At 45.6% G+C, this 23,344-nt stretch overlaps 1 protein-coding gene across 2 annotated transcripts; it reads left to right on the top strand.

Moving 5' to 3' along the window:
* Positions 1-1,691: 1,691 nt before the first annotated feature.
* Positions 1,692-22,462, top strand: KCTD14 (potassium channel tetramerization domain containing 14). 2 transcript variants are annotated; one of them, XM_072794777.1, is made up of 3 exons: positions 1,692-2,028; positions 8,174-8,329; positions 21,349-22,462. In XM_072794777.1, the coding sequence occupies exons 2-3, from the start codon at positions 8,231-8,233 to the stop codon at positions 22,015-22,017; spliced, it is 768 nt and encodes a 255-aa protein (XP_072650878.1). In that variant the 5' UTR covers positions 1,692-2,028; positions 8,174-8,230; the 3' UTR covers positions 22,018-22,462. The 2 variants fall into 2 exon arrangements, with proteins under 2 accessions (XP_072650878.1, XP_072650880.1); XM_072794779.1 differs by lacking the exons at positions 1,692-2,028; positions 8,174-8,329 and adding an exon at positions 16,472-16,628.
* Positions 22,463-23,344: the final 882 nt, after the last annotated feature.

Raw genomic sequence — 23,344 nt, 5'->3', positions numbered from 1 at the left:
GTTTGCAGGAGTATTGAGGGAGTATTGAGAAGTACTGGGGAACCCTGGGGCAGGAGTGGGTAGCAATGATTTTTTTAAAAAAGATTTTATTTACTCACTCATGAGAGACACACACAGAGAAAGAGAGGCAGAGACACAGGCAGAGGGAGAAGCAGGCTCCATGCAGGGAGCCCAACGTGGGACTCGATCTGGGACCCCAGGATCATGCCCGGGGCCAAAGGCGGTGCTAAACCGCTGAGCCACCCAGGCTGCCCAGCAATGATTTTTTTAAAAATAAACTTTTTATTAAAATACAACTTATCCACAGAGGAATGCACCCAGGTAATTTTCACAAAAAGTAGACACACCTGTGTAACCATTTCCAGTTCAAGACAAAAAAACATCACTCAACATCTCGGAAATGCCCCACCCCCCAGTTTGGGCCGCAGTGATTGTAAAGAGGGAATTGGGCAGGGTCTGAAAGCAAAGGAAGGAAGAAGGAAAAGATCCCCCACCATCACCCACTGGGCTGCTGGGTGGTCCTGCAGACTCAGCAGGAGAACCCCTCTGCTTTGTCTGCACCAGCTAGTGAGCTGGCCTATAAGCGGATTTCATGGACACACCACACACTTGGTGTCCAGGACCGGCCCTCGGAACTTGGCAAGCAGATTATTAGCCATAGGCAGCCCTGCAGAGAAAGGCAAAGTACAGGGTGTTTGCAGAGACTTATGGACCAGATAGGGCCGGGCTGAAAGCAGGAGGACAAACAGGGAAGAGGATCCTTTCCTGGCTGGGCCGGCAGTGTGTGTGCCCAAGAGGGTCTGGGAGTGGCCAGTCCCAGGGGCGAGGCCAAACCAGACTCTATTTGCTCCCTGAAGTTTCTATTTGTCTAGGAATGATTCACATGAGTTCCACTGATCAATCCCTCCTCCACCCCTCCCATGGTGAGGCATGGAGGGGCACCTGGGAACATGCACAGTGGTGACAGCAGGGGACCTGTGTTTGAACCCCGCCTCTAAGCTGCATGACTTTGGGAAAGTCACATTCCCTCTCTGACCTCGGGTTCCTCATCCGCAAAATGGGACAATAACATGTACCTACTAAGATGGTTGTGAAGAGAAATTGAGATCATCCGTAATACATTGAGCAAGCAAGCCCTTAATATATGTTCATTCCTTCCCTTTGCCACTTTTTCATTTAGCAAACCTTTATTTGGGACCTAATGGGTAGCAGACAACTGTGCCAGGCACTGGAACGAGAGAAGTGAACAAAACAGGTATGGAAACTGGCTGCCTTCACGGAGCTTAGAATCTAATGAGTGGGACAAACATTAAATAAATAAACAAACAAACACATCCTTGTCATGAAGGAAAAGCCCCATGCATTATGAAGAAGAATCTCAGGGGGAGCCCAGGTGGCTCAATCGGTTGAGCAACCAAGTCTTGACATGGCAAATACCCAGTAAAATCAGTTCCCTTCCTGTCCCAGCTCATGATTAACTGTCATGTGATGGTATAGCAACAGTGCATGCACACGAGCACACATGTGTGCATGCACACATGTACACTCAAGAATACCTACAGGCAGGACACATATGAGCTCAGTCAGGCTGCATATTTGAGGAGAGTGTAATAATGGCACTCTTTATGAAGGTATGCCAGCACCAAGGAGTGATGTGTCCCCCAGGGCTATTAGCAGGAGGGAGCCTACAGAGGATGAGGGAGAGAGCAGTCACCAGAACCCCAGAGAATAGTTGTGTGGACTGGGCACCTGACAGGAGCTGGGACCTTCAGAGGAGGGAAGCAGCACTGGGTGGGAAGGAGACTGAGGCAATAAGGACACTGACCTCAGCCTCTCCTTACCTTCTCATATCCTCCTAGGCCTCCCATGGGACAAAAGCAGATGGAAGCCAGAGGGCAGGGAGCCTATGGAAATACTCCCTAAAGATCAACCTCCAGAGAGCAGAGCAGGGAAAGGATGAGGTGAATCTGGAGAAACAAATGGCAGAGACACAGCACAGGATCCATACCCACTGGGCCTCTTTAGAATGTAAGTGGTGGATATAGCCAATGTAAAAATGGCCTAAGTCCCAACGGAATACTTGAGGTACCTAACTGGATGTTCCAAGGGTGGGACCTTAGCAATAGCTTGGTCAGTGTTCCCATGATAGCTAGAAACAAATTTCTCATCGTCTCTCAGTTCTGCTTGCCTTCATATGTCAACTGCATTCTCAAGCCACATGTAATGGGCAAGATGGTGGCAGTAAAGGAGGGATTGGTCCCCAGAGGGAAACTGGTCCTTCACAAGGAAGGATGTCAGTAGAAGGCAGGAGGAAATGTTATGCATGTCCGCTACAGTTCATGTGTGTGTGCTTACCTTCCATAAACTCAGGTAACCAGGATTGGTACTACTGAAGCCATGCACAGCAGTTTCTTCTGCTTCCCTGTGGCCAGTTGGGGGAATGTGGATCACTCAGGGCCATTCAGCCTCCCCTCTACTCTGAAGAGACCTGAGGATTACCTAGCTCAGTGACCTTATTTTATAGGTAGCAAAACTGAGGCCCATTGAGAAGAGCTTTTCACAAGACCACGTAGTTAATAGCAAGTTCAAGACTTAAATCCAGTCCTCTACAGGACTTGTTTTTGTGGTTTTAAAAGATGTTTTATTTTATTTATTTGTTTGAGTAATCTCTACACCCTACATAAGGACTGAACTCACAACCCTAAAATCAAGAGTTGCATGCTCCTCCAATTGAGCCAGCCAGGCACCCCTACAGGACTTGTTTTTTAAAAAGAAACAACAGAGGTGCCAGGTGCCTGAGTGACTCAGTTGGTTAACTGTCCAACTGTCTTGGTCTTGGCTCAGGTCTTTTTTTTTTTTTTTAAAGATTTTATTTATTTATTCATGATAGACATAGAGGGAGAAAGAGGCAGAGACACAGGCAGAGGTAGAAGCAGGCTCCATGCAGGGAGCCTGATGGTGGGACTTGATCCCGGGACTCCAGGATCGCGCCCTGGGCCAAAGGCGGTGCTAAACCGCTGAGCCACCCAGGGATCCCCTCAGCTCAGGTCTTGATCTCAGGGTCATGAGTTCAAGCCCCATGTTGGGATCCATGCTGGGTGTGGAGACTACTTAAAATTTAAAAAAAAAAAAAGAAAAGAAAAACAGAAAATACCTCTTGAGAATGTTTAGAAGGAGTAAGGAAGAATAGATGGAAGGAAGGGGAAAGGAGATAGAAGACAGACATACACACAGTAAGAAATTAAGACAGTATGAAAAAATATACAATGAAAAGTGATTTTCCCCCATGGCAGACTCCTAGTTCTCTCTGGAGAGGTGATGATGACCAAGTCTCCTGTATATCCTTTTTGGAAATTATCAATGCAAATGCAGAAGTGCCTGTATATTTATAATATATTATTATTGTTACTATTATTATCTTGGAGACCTTTCTATATTAGCACGTAGAGGTCTGCCTCATGTTTTTGTAGTGGATGTAGAATATTCTAGAATATGAATGTAGTCTAATTTATTCAACTAGTCCCAATTATGGCCATTTAGGCTGTTTCTATTCTAGTCTTTTGCTTTTATAAACAATGCTGCAATGAACATCTTTGTACACACCGGGTATCTTTCAATACCTGTGCTCTAGTGGCTGATCCTAAGAGTGGAGGTGGCACCCCATGGCTTTAAAGGGTTCATCCTGACATCACTTCCACTAGAAGGAACTAAGACTGATCCTGTTGGAAGGGATCTTAACCATCATCAAGCCTAGCGGTTCACTTCATATTACATGAGTGAGGAAACTGAGGCCCTGGGTCTGACAAGAGGCTGATGGGAGATTTGGGCTAGACCACTGTGTGTTCTCAAAGAGGTTGTGGAGGGAGGAGGGCAGGCATTGGGAGTTGGGCAGTGCTGGCTTTGTGCCCTGGCCTGCAGGGCAGGGAGTGTTGACACAACAGGCTCTGGAGCAGGACTTCTGGATTTCATCCTGACTTAGAAAAATAGCCTTTCTAAATTTTGATATCCTCCCTTGGAAAATGGGGATGATTTGGATCTTCCTTTACACTTCACAGAGTTGCAGTGAAGATAAAGGAGACAAGTAGAAGTTGCCTTTTATTACTATTCCCCACTCCTGGCATCTTGGTTCCTGTTCCTTGCAAGGGGCATCTCAGGAGTTAATAGGCCCGTGAGTTGGAGAACTCAGGGCACACTTGGCCTCCAGCCATGATCTGTGTCTCTGCAGTCAAGGCCAAGTCAAGTAAATTCTAACTCTTCTTGGAAGCTCTGGCTGCCTCCTCCCTCTAGAGAGGAAGGGTCTGGAGCCGGTCAGGGGGAGGGCTTCAGATGGAAGCCCAGCTAAGCTTCCTCCCTATGCAGGTCTCCAGGATAGGCACCTGTGCCTGCCCTGTGCCTGGCATTGCTGGTACATTACCTCCTGGACTCCTCCCAGAAACCCTGCTGGGGCATCATAACTCTCATTTTTGAATAATGTGAGGCTCCCAGAGTTAAGGAGACTTGCTTCTATTTTCTTTTTTTTTTTTGAGACTTGCTTCTAAATAAAGAATTCCCCAGGGCAGAGCTGGGGGGCTTTCTAGAGGGACAGGAAGGAGCACATGCTGATGGATTATTAAGTTGATTTATTGAGCCACTGCATTGGGGGTTTATAATGTGGCCTTTCCATCAAGAAGTTGTCTCGCCAAAGGTGATGGAAAAGGGGCACCCTTCTTCACCCCTGCCAGACCTCCTTTCAGCCTCTCCCCTAACTCAGCACCTCCCTCCTGCCTCAGGGCCTCAGAGCCCGTGTACCCCTACCTATGCACCCCCTTCCCCTTCCCCTTCAGACCTCACCCCTGGAAGGCTTCACTGCCCTGTTCCCCACTAATAAGCTCGCCATGATCTGTGTGCTCTCACAATTCTTTGGTCTTTACCTACAGAGCATTGATCACTGCGTATAACCAAATATTTATTTGCATGGTTATTTATCAGTCTGTGTCCCTGCTGACAGTTCCCTGCAGTTGGCTCTTGTCCCAGGGCTTGGCACCATGATTGACACAGGGTAGGCCCTCAGGTATCTGTGTCCCTCCTCTCTAAAAGGGAATAGCACTACCTGCTATGAGTGTTGTTCTCAAAATTAAATGGGACAAAGCTCTCCAAGGTGCCTGGCCCAAAGCCAGGCCAGCCTGGCCCGGCCCTGGACCATTCTCTAAGGACCTGCATATGTCTCAAACCGGTGTGGAGCAAAAGGAAGGGAAGAAGGTCCTTGTGGGTTGGCAGGGGTCTCCCTTGCTTTGGAGCCCACAAAGGGAGCCTTGTGTGAGACCAGTGGCAGGATGCCTTGTGGGACAGCTGGGACTGGGGCTGCCAGGCCTGGGCTGTGCTGGGCTGGGCACTAGGCCACAGGCAACCCTCTAAGGACCCTTTCATCTGAGTCCCAGCTGCCACTTGGCTGGCTGGCTCAAAGCCCAGCCGCCTGGAGAGGAGAGGGCTGGCAGCTTTGTCTCAGGAAGAACAAAGAGTGGGAGGAGGGCAGAGGGAAGCAGCGCTTGCTCTTGGAGTCAGGCCAAAGGGAAACAAGATCCAGTCATAGGCAACACCAAGGGGCTGTTTGAATTCCCTTGTTGCCATAGCATCAAACAAGACAGGATTGCAAAGAGTATCTCTGGCGGCATCCCAACCCCACCGTGTTAGACTGGAGAATTAAGGCCCAGAGTGGGGCAGAGACTTGCCTAAGGTGACACACGAATGGCTGAGCCAGAATTAGAACTCTGGTCTCCTGTCTCCCACGGCTGACGGACTCTGAAAGAGCCACTTCATCTCTGGGAGACTCAGAGCCCTCATACACAAAGTGGGGGCCTCATATGTAAAGTGGAGGGGCTGATTCCTATTTTAAATGATGAGGGTCAAATGTCCTCATGGATATAAAAGGAAGATGACGTCCATTTGAGTTGGGCCTTGAGAACTGTTTTCCAAAGAGAATGACCTATGGCGAAAGGTATTCTGAACAGCATAAACAAAGGCAGGAAGGCTGTGTTTCAGTGCAGCTGGGGCTGGGGAAGAAACAGGAAATGAAGCCAAAAGCCCAGGCTGCTTGATCATGTCACAAGTTCCCAGTGTCCCCCCTAAGTGTCCGGGCCTCTTTTCTGGGGTAATGATCCCTCAGAACTCAGTCTCCCTGTAGAATCATCCCGGTTCATGCGGCTGATCAGCCTGCTGGGATGAGTTGCACTATGTGAAAGTAAGTGGGCACAGGAGCTGTACAGAGCCTGCAGGAGACTCTCCACCCAGGTATGGTGGGCGGGGAAGCCTGCCTGGAGATCACAGCAGCCTCCCCATGCTCGATCCCATCTGCAGAGTCATAGTGTTCGAAGTACACACTGTGCCCAGTGTCTTAGCCCATTTAGGCTGTTATACCCAAAATACCATAAACTGTGTGGCTTGTAGACAACAAATATTTCTTTTTCACATCTCTGGAGGTTGGGATGTGCAAGATCATGGTGCTGGTAGATTTGATGTCTGGTGGGACCCCACTTCCTGGTTCATAGATGGCTCTCTTCTCACTATGTGATCATATGTTAGAAGAAAGGAGCTAGCGAGCTCTCTGGGAGTCTTTTTTTTTTTTTTTTCTTTTATAAAAGCACTAATCCCATTCATGAGAGAATGAGAGATCCAGCCTCATGACCTATTCACTTCCCAAGGGTCCCACTTCCTCATACCATTACATTGGGCAATAGGTTTCAACATAAGAATTTTGGGGGAGCATGAACATTCAAACCATATCACCCAGACACAAAATAATTCTTCATAATTATAGAAAGAGAATTTTGGTTGAGCAAGACATGGGGTCGGTGTGGCTCAGCCAAAGACCAGCTGTGTGTCCTTTTAGCTGTTCACTTAACATCTCTGAGCCTTAATTCCCTCATCTGTAGAATAGGTCTAATTGCTTGGATGGATTGATACAAGTGACTATGTTCAGTATAGGTACTCAGCACATGATTATTTTCTTTCCACTTCCCTCCTTCACTTGGCACAGCTGACCCCTCTGCTGGGAGGAATGTCACACAGTCCTCTCTCAACAATCCTCTCCCTCCTTCAAAACCCGGCTTACATGCCACCTCTTCCATGAAGCCTTCCCAGATTTCCCAAATTGAAAAGCTGACTTCTTCCTGTTATGCCTTGTGCTTGTCTTACGGTGTTGCCTTTTCTTTTTTATTTTTCTCTTTTATACCTTTTCATGTTCACTGCAACTAATGCCATAATGCAAGGATTAAGAAAAAAATCAATAATCTCCCTGTCCATTTTTTTAAAAGATTTATTTATTTACTTGAGAGAGAGAGAGAGAGAGCATGAAAGGGAGGAAGGGCAAAGGGCAAGGGAGAGAGAATCTCAAGCAGACTCCCCTCTGAGCACAGAGCCCAATGCAGGGCTTGATCCCAGGACAATAAAATCATGACCTGAACCAAAATCAAGAGTGGGACAATTAACTGACCGAGCCACTCAGAGGCCCCTCCCCTGTCTGTTTCTCCCACTATCTTACTGAATAACCAATGGCAACATCCAATGAGTATTATTCTACACCTTTGTGATTATGCTGACATAATTAGATATAAATTTATGTAAGAAGGGGTTTGTTATGTTTATGTTTTTATGCAAATAGATTCCCACTGTATACACCCCTCTGATGTTTATTTTTAATCACTTAATGCATCATGGATGAATGAATATAGATTTTCCTCATTTGTTTTGTTTTTGTTTTTATTTGTAGCGAATAAAACCCTTTGTATCCAGGGGGTGCCAGGGTGGCTCAATCAGTTGACTGACCAACTCTTGGTTTCAGCTCAGGTCATGATCTCATGGGTTGTGGGATAGCCCCATGTCAGGCTTTGCACTCAGCAGAGAGTCTGATTGAGGATTCTCTCCCTCTGCCTCTCCCTCTATTCACGTGAACGTGCACACACACTCTCTATCAACCTTTAAAAAACCCTTTGTATCCAGATATAATTTCCACCATATAGATTCTATCAAATAACTAAAGATCTTTTTTGTTTTGGAACTTTTAGTTTTTTAATTTTAATTCCAATATAGTTAACATACAGTGTTATATTAGTTCCAAGTGTACAACATAGTGATTCAACAATTCTATACATTCCTCATTGCTTATCATAGTAAGTGTACTTTTTTTTTTTTTTTATAGTCACAGAGAGAGAAAGAGAGAGAGGCAGAGACATAGGCAGAGGGAGAAGCAGGCTCCATGCACCGGGAGCCCGATGTGGGATTCGATCCCGGGTCTCCAGGATCGCGCCCTGGGCCAAAGGCAGGCGCCAAACCGCTGCGCCACCCAGGGATCCCAGTAAGTGTACTTTTTAATTCCCATCACCTACGTCACCCAGTCCCTCACCTACCTCCCCTCTGGTAACCATCCTTTGTTCTCTGTAGTTAAGAGTCTGTTTCTCTTAACTTTCTGGTTTGTCTCTTTTTTTTCCCTTTACTCATTTGTTTTGTTTCTTAAATTCCACATACAAGTGAGATCATATGGTATATGTTCTTTGACTGATTTTTTTTTTAAGATTTTATTTATTTCCCCATGAGACACACACACACACACACACACACACACACACACACACAGAGGCAGAGACACAGGCAGTGGGAGAAGCAGGCTCCATGTCGGGAGCCTGACATGGGACTCGATTCCGGGACCCCAGGATCACGCCCTAGGCTGAAGGCGGCGCTAAACCGCTGAGCCACCTGGGCTGCCCCCTTTGACTGATTTCACTTAGCATTATACTCTAGTTCTATCCATATCATTGCAAATGGCAAGATTTCATTCATTTTTATGGTTGAACAATATTCCATTGTGTGTGTGTGTGTGTGTGTGTGTGTGTGTGTGTGTATACTACATCTTCTTTATCCACTCATTCATTGATGGACACTTGGGCTGTTCCATAATTTGGCTATTGTAAATAATACTGCAGTAAACATAAGGGTGGGTGTATCCTTTTGAATTAGTGTTTCATTTTGAGGGTAAATACCCAGTAGTGTGATTACTGGATCATAGGGTAGTTCTATTTTAAACCCCTTCTTAATAAGATTTTATTTTGGGACCCTGGGTGGCTCATCGGTTAAGCACCTGCCTTTGGCCCAGGGCATGATCTTGGAGTCCCAGGATCAAGTCCCTCATCAGGCTCCCTGCATGGAGCCTGCTTCTCCCTCTGCCTATGTTTCTGCCTCTCTTTGTCTCTCATGAATAAATAAATAACATCTTTTTAAAAAAGATTTTATTTTTAACTAATCTCCATACCCAAGATGGGGCTCGAACTCACAATCAAGAGTCATGCTGTACTAAGTCAGCCAAGAGCCACCTATTTGTAACTTTTTAAGGAACCTCCATACTGTTTCCCAGAGTGGCTGCACCAATTTGCGTTTCTGCCAACAGTACATGAGGGTTCCTTTTTCTCCACATCCTTCCCAATACTTGTTGTTTCTTCTGTTGTTGATTTTAGCCATTTCAACAGGTGTGAAGTGATAGCTCATTGTGGATTTGATGTGCATTTCCCAGATGATAAGTGATAATGAACATCTTATCATGTGTCTTTTGGCCAACTGTATGTTTTCTTTGGAGAAATGTCCGTTCATGTCCTCTGCCCACTTTTTAATTGTTTATTAAATTTAATTATTTGTTATTTGTTTTTTGGGTGTTGAGTTGTATCCATTTTTAATGTATTTTGGAAACTAACCCTTTATTGGATATGCCATATCTTCTCCCATTCAGTAAGTAGTCTTTTATTTTGTTTATTGTTTCCTTTGCTGTTGAGCTTTTAATTTTGATATAGGCCCAATAGTTCATTTTTGCTTTTATATCCCTTGCCCCAAGAGACGTATCTAGAAAAATGTTGCTACAGCTGCTATTAGAGAAATTGCTGCCTGTGCTCTCTTCAAAGATGTTCGTGGTTTCAGGTCTCACAAATAGGTCCTTAATCCATTTTGAGTTTATTTTTGTGTGTGGTGTATGAAAGTGGTCCAATTTCACTCTTTTGCATGTGGCTGTTCCATTTTCCCAACACCATTCGTTGAAGAGACTCTGTTTCCCATTGCATGTTCTTTCCTCTTTTGCTGAAGATTAATTGACCATATAATTGTAGGTTTATTTCTGGGCTTTCTATTTTCTTCCAAGATCTGCCTCATTCTTTTTAGTAGTTACATAGTATTCCAAGGCATCAACAAATCAAAAATCATGTTTTATTTAACGGTACCTCCAAGTTTCTAATTTTTTCCACCACAAACAAAACAGTGATAAACATGTTTGTTCATATCCTTTCAGAGATGTGCTTTTATTTCTTTTTTTATTTCTTTTTTTAGCAGTGCTTTTATTTCAATTGGATAGATTCTCAAAGTGGAACTGTTGGGTCAAATGGTATCTGCTTTTTAAAATTTTTGTAGATATTACCATGTTATTTCTTTTCTTTTTTAAAAGATTTTATTTATTTTAAAATATTTTATTTATTTATTTATCCATGAGAGACACAGAGAGAGAGGCAGAGGGAAAAGTAGGCTCCATGCAGGGAGCCCGATATGGAACTCCATCCCGGAACTCCAGGATCATGCCCTGAGCCAAAGGCAGATGCTCAACCACTGAGACACCCAGGCATCCCTTTTTAAGATTTTATTTATGTAATTATGAGAGACACAGAGACATAGGCAGAGGGAGAAGAGGCTCCCTGCAGGGAACCTGATGTGGGACTCGATGATCCCAAGACCTTGGTATCACAACCTGAGCCAAAGGTAGACGCTCAACCCAGGTGCTCATCATTTTTTCTTAAAAGATCACAGCAGTTCACATTCCAATCAGCAAAGTTGGAGGAGCTGTTTCCCTCCATCCTTGCCACCTCTGACATATTGCTATTCTCCTCAATATTTGCCAAAATGATGGATTAAAAGCAGCACAGCATTGTTCCTTTTTTAAATAAAGTTTTTATTTATTTACTTGAGAGAGAGAAAGGGTGAGTGAGAGAGAGCATGAGCAGGGTGAGGGGCAGAGGGAGAAGGAGACTCCCTGCTGAGCAAAGAGCCTGATGTGGTGCTTGATCTGGGACTCTGGGATCATGACCTGAGCCAAAAGCAGATGCTTAAGTAAGTGAGCCAGCCAGCATTGCTCCTTTGATTACATTTTCTCAACCCTTACTCAATTTCGGTAACTTCAGTTCAGTTGTTTTATTTTTCATTTCTAGAAGTTCTATTTGGCTTTTTTCAAGTCTGTCTGGTAATTTTTTTTATCATATCTTCTTGCTCTTTGCTCATGTTTTAAATAATCCATATATTTATTTAAGCACATTAAACACTTATTTTATATTCTATATCCAATAAACTCAATATCTGAGGTGCTTGTGGATCTGCTGACTCTGAGCTCATTGTATCTTGTTTCCTTTTATATTTTAAGACTTTAGATTGTGAGCTTGCACTTATTGGACTGTGTGTGTTCTTTCAAGTTTGGTGTAATTTGGACGTTCTTCCAGGAAGGATTTTCATTTTCTTTTGTCAGGCATCTGAGAGTACTACCAACCTAGGTCCATTTAAATTAAATTCCTAGCTGTTGTTCACTAAGAAAGTGAATATTTGGGTCCTAGATCCATTTGAGCTCTAGCCTATAGTCACACCTTTTCAGGAAGACTTTTCTGCACCCAGAACCAAGGAATAAGACAAGTACAGCATTCCCATTTGAGTGGAGGATTGTTTTATAATTGAACTTTTTGTAGTCTCTGACCCAACATCCCACTTTGTGAGTGGCCCAGACTCTGTCTCCTACTTTCTCTCTCTTCTTAAAATGCACACATACCTTTTTTTTATTATGCTTCTCATTATTATACTTTGCAGATATTGTGTTTTTTACAAACTGAAACTTGTGGCAACCCTACATATCAAGCAAGTCTATCACTGCCATTTTTCCCAACAGTATTTGCTTACTTTGTGTCTCTGTGCCATATTCTTGCAATATTTCAGACTTTTACACTATGACTATATTTGCTATAGTGATCTATGATCAGTGATCTTTGATGTTACTACTGTGATTGTTTTGGGTGTCGTGAACCATGCCTATATGATATGGCAAATTTATTTTTTTAAAGATTTTTATTTATTTATTCATGAGAGACACACAGAGAGAGACAGGCAGAGACAAGGGCAGAGGGAGAAGCAGGCTCCATGCAGGGAGCCCGATGTGGGACTCGATCCTGGTACTACAGGTGACCCAATATGGCAAATTTAATCAGTAAATGTCTGACTCCTCCACTAACTGGCCATTCCCCCCATTTCTCTCCCACTCCTTGGGCCTCTCTAGTCCCTGAGACACAACAGTATTGAAATTAGGCCAATGAATAACCCTGGCCTCTAAGTGTTCAAGTGAAGAGACTCATAGGTTTGACTTTTAAACCAAAAGCTAGAGAGGATTAAGCTTAGTGAGGATGAGGAAGGCTTACTGAAAACTGAGATAGCCCAAAGCCAGGCCTTTGACACCAGTTAGCCAAAGTGTGGATAGCAAAAAATAAGTTCTTGAAGGATGGTGTGCCTGGGTGGCTCTATTGGTTAAGCACCTGACTCTTGGTTTCAGCTCGGGTCCAGATTTGTGAGATCCAGCCTCATGTCAACTTCTGTGCCCAGTGGGGAGTCTGCTTGGGATTCTTTCTCTCCCTCACCCTCTCCTCTTCTCTCTCTCTCAAAAATAAATACATAAATACAAATTTTTAAAAAGAAAAATTCTTGGGATCCCTGGGTGGCACAGCGGTTTGGCGCCTGCCTTTGGCCCAGGGTGCGATCCTGGAGACCCGGGATCGAATCCCACGTCGGGCTCCCGGTGCATGGAGCCTGCTTCTCCCTCTGCCTGTGTCTCTGCCTCTCTCTCTCTCTGTGTGACTATCATAAATAAATAAAAAAATTAAAAAAAAATTCTTGAAGGAAATTAGACGTGCTACTCCAGTGAGCACACAAATGATAAGGAAAAAAAAAAAAAGAAGACAAAACAGCTTTATTGCTCATATGGAGAAAGTCTGAGTGGTCTGGGTATGAGATCTAACCAGCCACAATATTATCTTAAACCAAAGCCTAATCCCCCAGAGCAAGGTCCTAACTCTCTTCCTCTCTATGAAGGCTGAGAGAGGGTGAGGAAGCTGCAGAAGAAAAGTCTGAAGCTAGCAGAGTTTAGTCCATGAGACTTAAGGAAAGAAGCTGTCTCTATAGCATCAAAGTGCAAGGTGGAGCAACAAGTGCTGAAGTAGAAGCTACAGCAAGTTATGGAGAAGATCCAGCCAAGATAATTCATGATGGTGGCTATACTCAACAAAAGATTTTCAATGCAGATGGAACAGCCTTTTATTTAAAGAAGTTGCCTCTAGGACTTTCATAGCTAGAGAAGAGAAGTCAGTGCCTGTTTTCAAAGCTTTAAAACAACAGGATGACTCTGTTAGGGGCTAATGCAACTGGTAACTTGAAGTTGAAGCCATTTAATTTGAAATGAAATGAACATTTGAATGCTTATTTACCATTCTGAGAATCCTAGGGCTCTCGAAAATTATGGTAAATCTACTCTGTGCTCTACAAAGCCTGGATGACAGCCCATCTGTTTAAAACATGGTTTCCCAAATATTTTAAACCCACTATGGAGACAAGTTGCTCCAGAAAAAAATATTCCTTTCAAAAATATTACTGGTCATTGACAATGCACCTGGTCACCCAAGAGCTCTGATAGAGATATACAACAAGATGAATGTTGTTTTCGTGCTTGCTAATACAATATCCATTCTGTAGTCCATGGATCAAGGAGTCATTTTTACTTTCAAACTTTGTTATTTAAGAACTACATTTCATGGAGTGCTTGGCTGGTTCAGTCAGTAAAGAATGTGACTCTTGATCTTGGGATTTTAAGTTTGAGCCCCATATTTGGTGTGGAGATTACTAAAAAATAAAATCTTAAAAAAAAGAAATACTTAAAAAATATTTTTTTTTATTTATTCATGAGAGACACAGACAGAGACACAGGCAAAGGGAGAAGCAGACTCCATGCAGGGAGTCTGACGTGGGACTCGATCCGGGGTCTCCAGGATCATGCCCTGGGTTGAAGGCAGCGCTAAACCACTGAGCCACCCAGGCTGCCCAAGAAATACATTTCATAAGGCTCTTGCTGTCATAGAGAGTGATTCTTCTGATAGATCTGGGCAAAGTCAACTGAAAACCTTCTGGAAAGGATTCACCATTCTAGGGGCACCTGGGTGGCTCAGTGGTTGAGCGGTTGCCTTTGGCTCAGGTCATGATCCTGGGGTTCTGGGCTCTAGTTCTGTAGCAGGCTCCCCAGAGGGAGCCTGGTTCTCCCTCTGCCTATGTCTCTGCCTCTCTCTATATGTCTCTCATGAATAAATAAATAAAATCTTAAAAAAAAAAAAGGATTCACCATTCTAGATACCATGAAGAAATTTGTAATTCATGGGAAGAGATCAAAATATCAACATGAACTAGAGTTTAGAAGATGATTTCAGCCATTATGGGTGACTTTGAGGGGTTCAAGACTCAGTGGAGGAATAACTGCAGGCGTGGTAGAAATAGCAAGTGAACTAGAATTACAAGCAGAGCCTGAAGATATAGACTGAATTGCTGAAATCTCATGATAAAACTTGAGCAGATGAAAAGTGGCTTCTCATGGATGAGCAAAGAAAGTGGTTTCTTGAGATGGAATCTACTCCTGGTGAAGATCTTGTGAAGATGGTTGATATGACAAAAAAGGATTTAGAATATTTCATAAAGTTAGTTGATAAAGGAGCAGCAAGTTTTGGGAGGATTGACTCCAATTTTGAAAGAAGTTCTACTGAGGATAAAATGCTATCAAACAGCATTGCATGCTAGAGAAATAATTCATGAAAGAGTCTATCGATTTGTCACACTTCATTGTTGTCTTAATTTTGAGGAATTTTCACAGCCACCCCAACCTTCAGCAACCACCACCCTGATGAGTCAGCAGCCATCAAAACTGTGGCAAGACCCTCCACCAGCATACCGATTATGAGCTTCGTACTGTTTTCCCTAGTGGTTGTATTGTTATTGAGTCAAAAAAAGTTTTTTTAAGTTTTTTTTTTTAATTTTTATTTATTTATGATAGTCACAGAGAGAGAGAGAGAGAGAGAGGCAGAGACATAGGCAGAGGGAGAAGCAGGCTCCATGCACCGGGAGCCCGACATGGGATTCGATCCCGGGTCTCCAGGATCGCGCCCTGGGCCAAAGGCAGGCGCTAAACCGCTGCGCCACCCAGGGATCCCAGTCAAAAATGTTTTACTTTATTTTTTAGAACAGTTTTAGATGTATAGGGAAATTGAGAAGATAGTACAGAGAGTCCTCATATACCCCACACTCAGTTTCCCCTATTGTTAACATATTTCATTAGTATGGTACATTTGTTACTGTTAATGAACCAACATTGATACACTATTATTAAATAAAGCCCACAGCTTATTCATATTTCCTTAGTTTTTACCTAATGTCTATTTTCTGTTCCAGGATCCCATCCAGAATTCCACATTACATTGTATTTAGTTGCCATGTCTCCTTAGGCTTCTTCTTTTTTTTAGATTTTATTTATTTATCCATGAAAGACTCAGAGATAGCGATAGAGACAGGCAGAAGGAGAAGCAGGCTCTCTGTGGGGAGCTTGATGCAGACTTGGACTTGATCCTAGGACCCCAGGATCACAACCTGAGCCAAAGGCAGACACTCAACCACTGAGCCACCCAGGTGTCCCATCCTTAGGCTTCTTACTTACAACAGTTTCTCAGATTTTCCTTATTTTAATGACTCTAACAGTTTTGAGGATTATTGGTCATGTATATTGTGGAATGCCCCTCTACTGGAATTTGTTAGAGGATTTTCTCATGATTAGATTGGGCTTATGAGTTTGGGGTGGAAGATCACAGAGCTAAAGTGCCATATTCACCCCATCATACTAAGGGTACTTACTATCATCTTGAGGTTGACCTCGGTTACCTGGCCACAGTAGGGTTTGTCACTTTTATTTTTCTTACTTTCCATATTGTCCTTTGGAAAAAAAGTCACTCCGCACAGACCATATTTTAGGAGTGAGGAGTTATGCTTCCCCTCCTTAGGGTTATGTTTTAACAAGCCAAATAATCCACACAAAGGGTATCTTAGTTCTTTCCGTCGTTGGTCAGGTTTTGCACTTTTAGCAGCTGATCTGAAGTGGGTAAATATTCTACACTGGCCACCCGATCTCTTGGAGCCTCACGTTCCTCATTTGTAAAACGGGGGCTGTTGATGCTTCACCCCCTGAGACTGTGGAGAGTAGAAAGTTTCCCGCTGTCAAGGTCAATTCCCTCTGCCTCTGGGAATCCCCTGGGAGGGAGGGTCAGTGACTGGGCCCAAGGGTCCACCGCCTGCTTGGCTGAGCCAAAGTCAACCCCGGGCTCTAACCACACCCTGGGCCCAGGTTGCCCCACCCGGGGGCGGGGAGCCAGGGTGCACTTCCGCCACCAGCGGCAGGTAACCTCGCACGTGGCTGGGCCGGGCGCCCAGCCACCTGCGGGACCAGAATGAGTCTGAGCTCGGCGCCCCGCTCCCTGCGGCCCAGCCAGGCCTGCCCCGCCCCGGGGCCGCCGGCGGTGAGTGCGCGGCCGGCCCGGCGCCCTGTCCGCGCTTCGGCCTGCCTTCGCTCCCTTCAGGGTCCTCCGTGCGTCCCTCCCTCGGGCCGAGTCCGCCAGCCCCTGGGCGCGCCTCTGGCTGGACGCTGGCCCCCTCTAGCTGGTGCTGGCTCTGCTCGCCTTCGGCCACCGCTGCCCGTTCCCCATCTGCCTGGGTCCAGCTCTCCTCTTTGCCCTCCTTCCTGTGTGGCCGCCTTTGTTTGTCTCCTTCCTCACTGTTGAGTCTTTGTTTTAGCTGTTTTCTGTGTCTTCCCTCAGTCCCCTGGCTTGCCCTAGTCCACGGCTCTTCCACTGTCCCTCCTCTTCCTGGGAGCAAAAGACCCAAGGAAAGGCTGCGGGACTATCATTCCCGCCCCCACCACATCCCCATCCTCTCCAGCCTGCCCCTGCCCTCTGGCAGGATCTGGAGTCTGCCTGCTTGCCTGCCTTGATCCGGGGCTTGGTTGAGGGGAGTTTGCCGGGTGGATCAGGAAAAGGCCCGGGGCACTCCAGGAGAAGAACATTCCAATCTCTCCTGGGCTAGGTGCCATTCTGAAGACTTGTAGGAAGGGAAAGCAGATCCAGCAGGAGGAGACTGTGGCTCTTTCCCATAGGGCAATGTCATTGTGGTTGGCTGACAAAGTCACCTGCTTAGTGTCAGGGCTGCCCTAAGTGCTCAATAAATGTCTCAATGAATTACTGAGCAAGAGAGGAGCCAGCATAGTGCAGGATGCCAGATAGGGAAAGACTGGTTTTTATCAGAATACCAGTTGCTCCTGTAAATCAGTGCAGCAGGTAAGCTCCACTCAATTGAACATTTATTGATCATCCTGGTGTCAGCCCCTGTAGTAGGTACTGGTGACATAAAGATGAATCTGGAATAGTCATCCCTTAGGAACCTCACAGCCTAGTGGGGGATACAGATGAACAAATGGAACTATAAGAGATAACTACCATGACAGTGGAAGTACACAGACCTGTAGGATTACAAGGAGACAATCCATCTAGAAAGATTTCTGGAGGAATTAACTTGAAGGATGAGTAGTCTAAGTGAAGGGAGTGTGGGCAGCAAATGCACCAAGTCCTGGAGGCCAGGGGGACCAGTCTGCTCTGGGTGGGTGGGGGAGAGTGGTTCTGGTAGTTGATTGTCAGGGCTGCAAGGGGGCTTATTAACCTTATTAAAGTATCTTGAGTTTATCTGGAAAGAAATGCAAAGTGACAGAAGTGTTTAATGCAAGGTGTGACCAGATCAGATTTGCATTTCAGAAAAACTACTCTGGTTTCAGAGGCTGGACTGGGGAAAGGCACTCCAGGGAGCAGGGAGCCATGGAATTGGCCAGAATTTAGAATCACCAGGACTTGGTTACTGACGACCTATGTGGGAGGAGGTTGAGGATAGGAGCAGATTACAAGATTATAATCTGGATTTCTGGCTAGATGACCGAAATAGGGAACAATGGAAAAGGTCAGGATTGGGGTGGGGAGAGATCTAGAGGGGCTTGGGAAACCTGAGTGGAGATGTCCCTCCATTGACTCTACTAAGGAACCTAAGGACATGTATGAATGCTTGACAGGGCGTTTGTATGTGTGTAGTGACCCTTTAGACTACAACTGGGTAAGAGCTAGGTCTGTCTGATTCATCTCTGTCCCCTCACGGCCAGTGCTGGCCTGATACCCAGCAAGGGCTCCTAAAGATCATGTTTCCCTAGCCCATGCACACAGGGCCTGAGATAGGCTTTCTTACCCAGGAATCCTTCAGCAGGGTGACTGGTAGGTAGAAAAGGTAGGGAAGAGGAGCCACGAAAATGAACAGGTGGTCCAGAGAGGGGTGGAAAAGAAGTCTTTATCTGCTAGAAACATAACTATAGTATTTGTGAATGAGTTAGGAGGTCTAAGGTTTCCGAAGAAATTGGAAGATTTGGGGACAAAAGAAGGGAAAAGAGGGGCCCTGGGTAGCTCAGTGATTGAGCGTCTGCCTTTAGCTGAGGGTGTGATCCTGGGGTCCTGGGATCGAGTCCCGCATCAGGCTCCATTCAGGGAACCTGCTTCTCCCTCTGCTTATGTCTCTACCTCTCTCTCTGTGTCTCTCGTGAATAAATAAAATCCTAAAAAAGAGAAAGTGAGAGAAGGGAAAAGAGAGACAGAATTAAGAAGTTTGGGAACAAGACAGAGGTCTTATTTGGCAAACAAAGAAATGGGCGTGAGAATATCAGAGTGGGAAGATGTTTGGTGAAGCATCTGGAAATGAGCTTCAGAAACAACATTTGAAGTGATTGGATTCATTAGACTTTCAGAGCCAAAGAGACTTAGAGCTCTCTTTGTCCATTTTGCCTCCCTATCTCATAGATGATGAGGCTTAAGCCCACAGAAGAAAGCGAGCTTACTCTGACACACTGCTAACTACCGGCAGCAGTGGGACTGGATGTCGGGAGGGGTACCCCCATCCTCTACCAGAGTCACACTGACAGGGTTTGATTGCAGCTCTGACTTCACTTCCTAGCTGTATGACCCATCTTTCTGAGCTTTCCTCGCCTGTAACAAAGGGACCTCAAGAGCACCTGTGACCTTTCAGTGGCACAGGAGTGATGAGAGCACATGAATCCATTCAAGGGTTAAAGACTGTAACTTTGCACCTGTCTGCTTTATAGAGCCACTTCAGGGTTAACCCAACAGTCTTGCCCAGGAGCTTTGAGGTTTAGGGGAGAAAGAGGAAGTCACAGTTTCTCCATTTATTTTTCTCCCGGCTGTATTGTTCTGCTGCTGTCAGAATGCATCCTCTTGGTCTCCCTTCTCCGCTCCAGCCAGCAGAACTGTTCCCGGTAGGAGCTGTTTCCATGGCAACTCAGTTCTTTTTTTTTTTTTTTTTTTTTTTTTCCTTCCCCAGCAGTTTGGCTGCCTCTGGCTCTCTTTATTCCAGTACTTTAATCTTAGAGGTAGAGCCCACAGACAAGTTGAGAATGAAGTCACACCTAAATGAGCATCCAGGACATTCCTGAACCCTGTCACTCCTCCTGACTCTCAGGTGACCTGTGGCAGAGTCTTCAGGTTGGAAATATAAGCCTTCCCCTCCGATGCTGCCTCCGTCTTTTCTGTGGCTGCAGCCATCACCCACCCAGGAAACCTTCCCTGACAGCCTCCAACACACATCCACGTGAAGAGCCTCTGAGTCTCCCCTCTCAGCGCCTGCGCCTGCGCGGTGAAGCCCTCTGTTTCCCTCTCTCCTCTTCGAGCTCCTTGAGGGCAGGGACTGTGCCCTCTTCATCTGCTCAGGAGGAGGCCTGGATGTAATAGGCTTTTAACTAAGGGAATGAGGAGTGGAGGTATTTAAAGTTGAAACCTAGCTGATGTCAGGACAAAGAGCAAGTGCTTCAGGGTAATTTGGCCCCCAGTTCAAGTTCTGAGTCAACACTTAATAGCTGGTTTGATTTTAGGCAATTTATTTCAGCTCCTTAACCCTTAGGTTCTTCATCGATAAAATGGGGATTTAATTCATCCTTCATCAGACTGTTGTGAGGATTGAATTAAAGATTGAATGTAAAGCACTTTGCATAGTTATTAGACTATGAGTGGAGAAACTGTCCTGCTTGTTCCTCAGTGTGTACCAGGCACCTGGCACATACGTATTTTATTGACTGCGTGAGTCCATTTTAAACAGCCAAAGTTATTCAGGAAGCTGGTTTGTAAGGATAACAACTAGTGTATCACCGCACACGTAATAATCTTATGGTATCTTTATTAGGTCTGTTGGCAGCCCTCAGTATTCCCCAAATGCAGTTTGTTTCCACGTCCCCCTCGAACTGGCCTGTGGGCATCTCCAGGCAGGTACCACGTGGGTCTTACCCACATCCTTAGTGCTCAGCTCAAGGTTTGGCATAGAGAAGAGGCCTCTACAAATTCTGTAGACCAACTTCCATTGGCATCACACTTTAAAGTTTATGAGGCCCATTTTATACACCATTATTATCTGGTGTTAGTGACCTTTTCAGAACCAAGGATATTCCTGTTATTTACTATCTACTGGCCCATATTTTGAAAAATATCTTTCAAACAAATTCCCTTAAAGAATCAAAGTCATGCCAGCTGCTAATCAGAACTTCTGACCTATATTAAATAAGAATTTGTACTCTCATGGGCAGCCTGGGTGGCTCAGCGGTTAGTGTCTGCCTTCAGCCCAGGGCATGATCCTGGAGACCCGGGATCGAGTCCCACGTCAGGCTCCCTGCATGGAGTCTGCTTCTCCCTCTGCCTGTGTCTCTGCCTCTGTGTGTGTGTGTGTGTCTCATGAATAAATAAATAAAATAAAATAAAAAAAAGAATTTGTACTCCCAACTCCCACCACAGGATGTGGACACACAGTAAGTACCCAAATGCTTCCTGAATGAACACGTGTATGGCTTCTCAGCCTCTCTGAAACCATCCCCCCCCCCTTTTTTTTTTTTTACTATATCTTAGATCTGAGCATCCTACCTTGGGAATTTCTGACTTCACAACAGTTCCATATCCACATTTTATAAATGAGGAAACTGAGGCAGAGGGAGGGAAAAAGCTTTCCCAAAGGCCACAGGCTTTGCAAGCGTTGTCACTGGGACTTGCTTCCATAGCAGCCTCCTGGACTAATATTCTGTAATATCCTATGGATGAAAATAAGCCATGAGCTCCCTAAGGGGACACCGCTATTTCACTCTGCCTCTTGTGCCCTCAGGCATCTCCTGTCGTGGAGCTTAATGTAGGAGGAGAGTTGTACACCACCACCGTGGGCACCCTGAGAAAACTCCCGGGTTCAAAGCTAGCAGAGATGTTCTCCAGCTCACCTAAGGCCTGCACGGATGCAGAGGGCCGGCTCTTCATCGATCGCCCGGGCACCTATTTCGGACCCATCCTGGACTACCTGCGCAGCGAGCGGCTGCCCACGCACCACATCCTGGAGGTGTACCGTGAGGCTCAGTTTTACGAAATCAAGCCTCTGGTCAAGCTTCTGGAGGATATGCCACAGATCTTTGGGGAGCAGGTGGCTCGGAAGCAGTTCCTGCTGCGGGTGCCAGGCTACAGCGAGAACCTGGAGCTCATGGTGCACCTGGCCCGCGCCGAGGCGGTGGCTGCACGCAGCTCCGCGGTGCTGGTGTGCGCCATGCGCTCCGAAGAGGATGCCGCGCTGTGCGCAGACGCCTTGCGCATCCTGGAGGGCGAAAAGAGGTCTGTGGTCAAATTCGGGCCCTGGAAGGCGGCCCCGCAGGTCAAGGACCTCCTCGACTGCGTGAAGATGGACATTGAGGCCCGGGGGTACCAGGTATACTATGAACAGTACTCCGAGAGGACATTGCGGGCCAAGTATTTAAATTACTTTTATACATTCATCTTCAGCTGGTGGTGATCCCTAGGGGGCGGGGACAGTTTGTTAAGGGTTCTGGGGGGACTTATGAAATTAAAAGTCGCCTTCAAAAGCCGCCTAGGTGGCTCAGTGGTTGAGCCGCTGCTATTGGCTCAGGCTGTGATCCCTGGGTCCTCAGATCGAGTCCTGCATCAGGCTCCCCACAGGGAGCCTGCTTCTCCCTCTGCCTGTGTCTCTGCCTCACTGTGTATCTCTCATGAATAAATAAAAAAATCTTAAAAAAAAATTTTTTTAAGGCCGTCTTGGGATCCCTGGGTGGCCCAGCGGTTGAGTGCCTCCCTTCTGCCCAGGGCGTGACCCAGGAGTCCCAGGATGGAGTCCCGCATCGGGGTCCCTGCATGGAGCCCATTTCTTCTCTCTGCCTGTGTCTCTCTGCCTCTCTCTGTGTGTCTTTCATGAATAAATAAATAAAATCTTAAAAAATAAAGGCCATCATTCTTTAATTTCAACAACACAAAACCCCCAAACCAAGCAACTTCCAAGGTGGTCTAGGAGGCTTGCCCCCAACCCCCATTAATTATTTCCCTGTTGAGGATTTTCCACTCATTGCAACTGACTCCACTGTGCTTGCCTAGTGAGTTGCAGCAGCTTCCTCCTTAAAGCCTCACCTACCTGCCAGATGCTTCCTTATAAGTCCAAATAGCAAGGTGGAGGTAAGTTGGAATGTTTCAACAATACTTTGGCTGGAGATGCGGGATGATAGCTGGAAGACAACAGATACCATGAAGCTAGATAAAATGATCTGAAAATGTAGTCTACCCAGCAGCCTCAGCTTGTGGTCCAATCCTCTAGCCCTGTTACGTGCCTTCATGAGGAAGATGCCAATTTCATACCTGTAGTAGATGCCACTCAGATATCGTTTTCCAGGTACTGTGAGTGCTGACTGCTAAAGCCTCACATCTGTCTTTTTCTCAGGGACAGTGGTTCTCAGAGGATGGTCCCTGGACCAGCAGCATTGGCAATACCCTGGAACTTCTTAGAAATACAAATTCTCTGGCCCCCACCTCAGACCTACTGAATCAGAAACTCTGAGAGTTAACCCCACAATCTGTTTTAATAAGCTCTCCAGATGATTCTGATGTACCCTAATTTTGAGACCTGCTCTAGAATTGCTATCTTGCTTGTGTGGAGGTATGGAAGACTGAGCCCTTACCTCAAGGAGGAATCAGCTCTAGTGCAGTTCCTGTTCTGGTGCTCCTTGTGGGATCTGGCTGGAGGCAATCTTCATCTGCCACCACATTCTTTTTTTTTTTTTTTTTTTTAAGATTTTATTTATTCATTCATGAAAAACAGAGAGAGAGAGAGAGAG

The sequence above is a fragment of the Canis lupus genome, chromosome 23 (assembly GCF_048164855.1).
Source record: "Canis lupus baileyi chromosome 23, mCanLup2.hap1, whole genome shotgun sequence".
NCBI lineage: Eukaryota > Metazoa > Chordata > Mammalia > Carnivora > Canidae > Canis > Canis lupus.
The sequence above is the reverse complement of the archived record's forward strand: the minus strand, read 5'-3'. Positions and strand labels throughout refer to the sequence as shown.

Excerpts from the sequence above, each read along its gene's own strand:
- KCTD14 (XM_072794777.1), top strand. The coding sequence starts at position 8,231 with ATGCACCGGGAGCCCGATGTGGGATTCGATCCCGGGTCTCCAGGATCG. Across the intron at positions 8,330-21,348 it reads TGCGCCACCCAGGGATCCCA|GCATCTCCTGTCGTGGAGCT; the intron begins GTAAGTGTACTT and ends TTGTGCCCTCAG.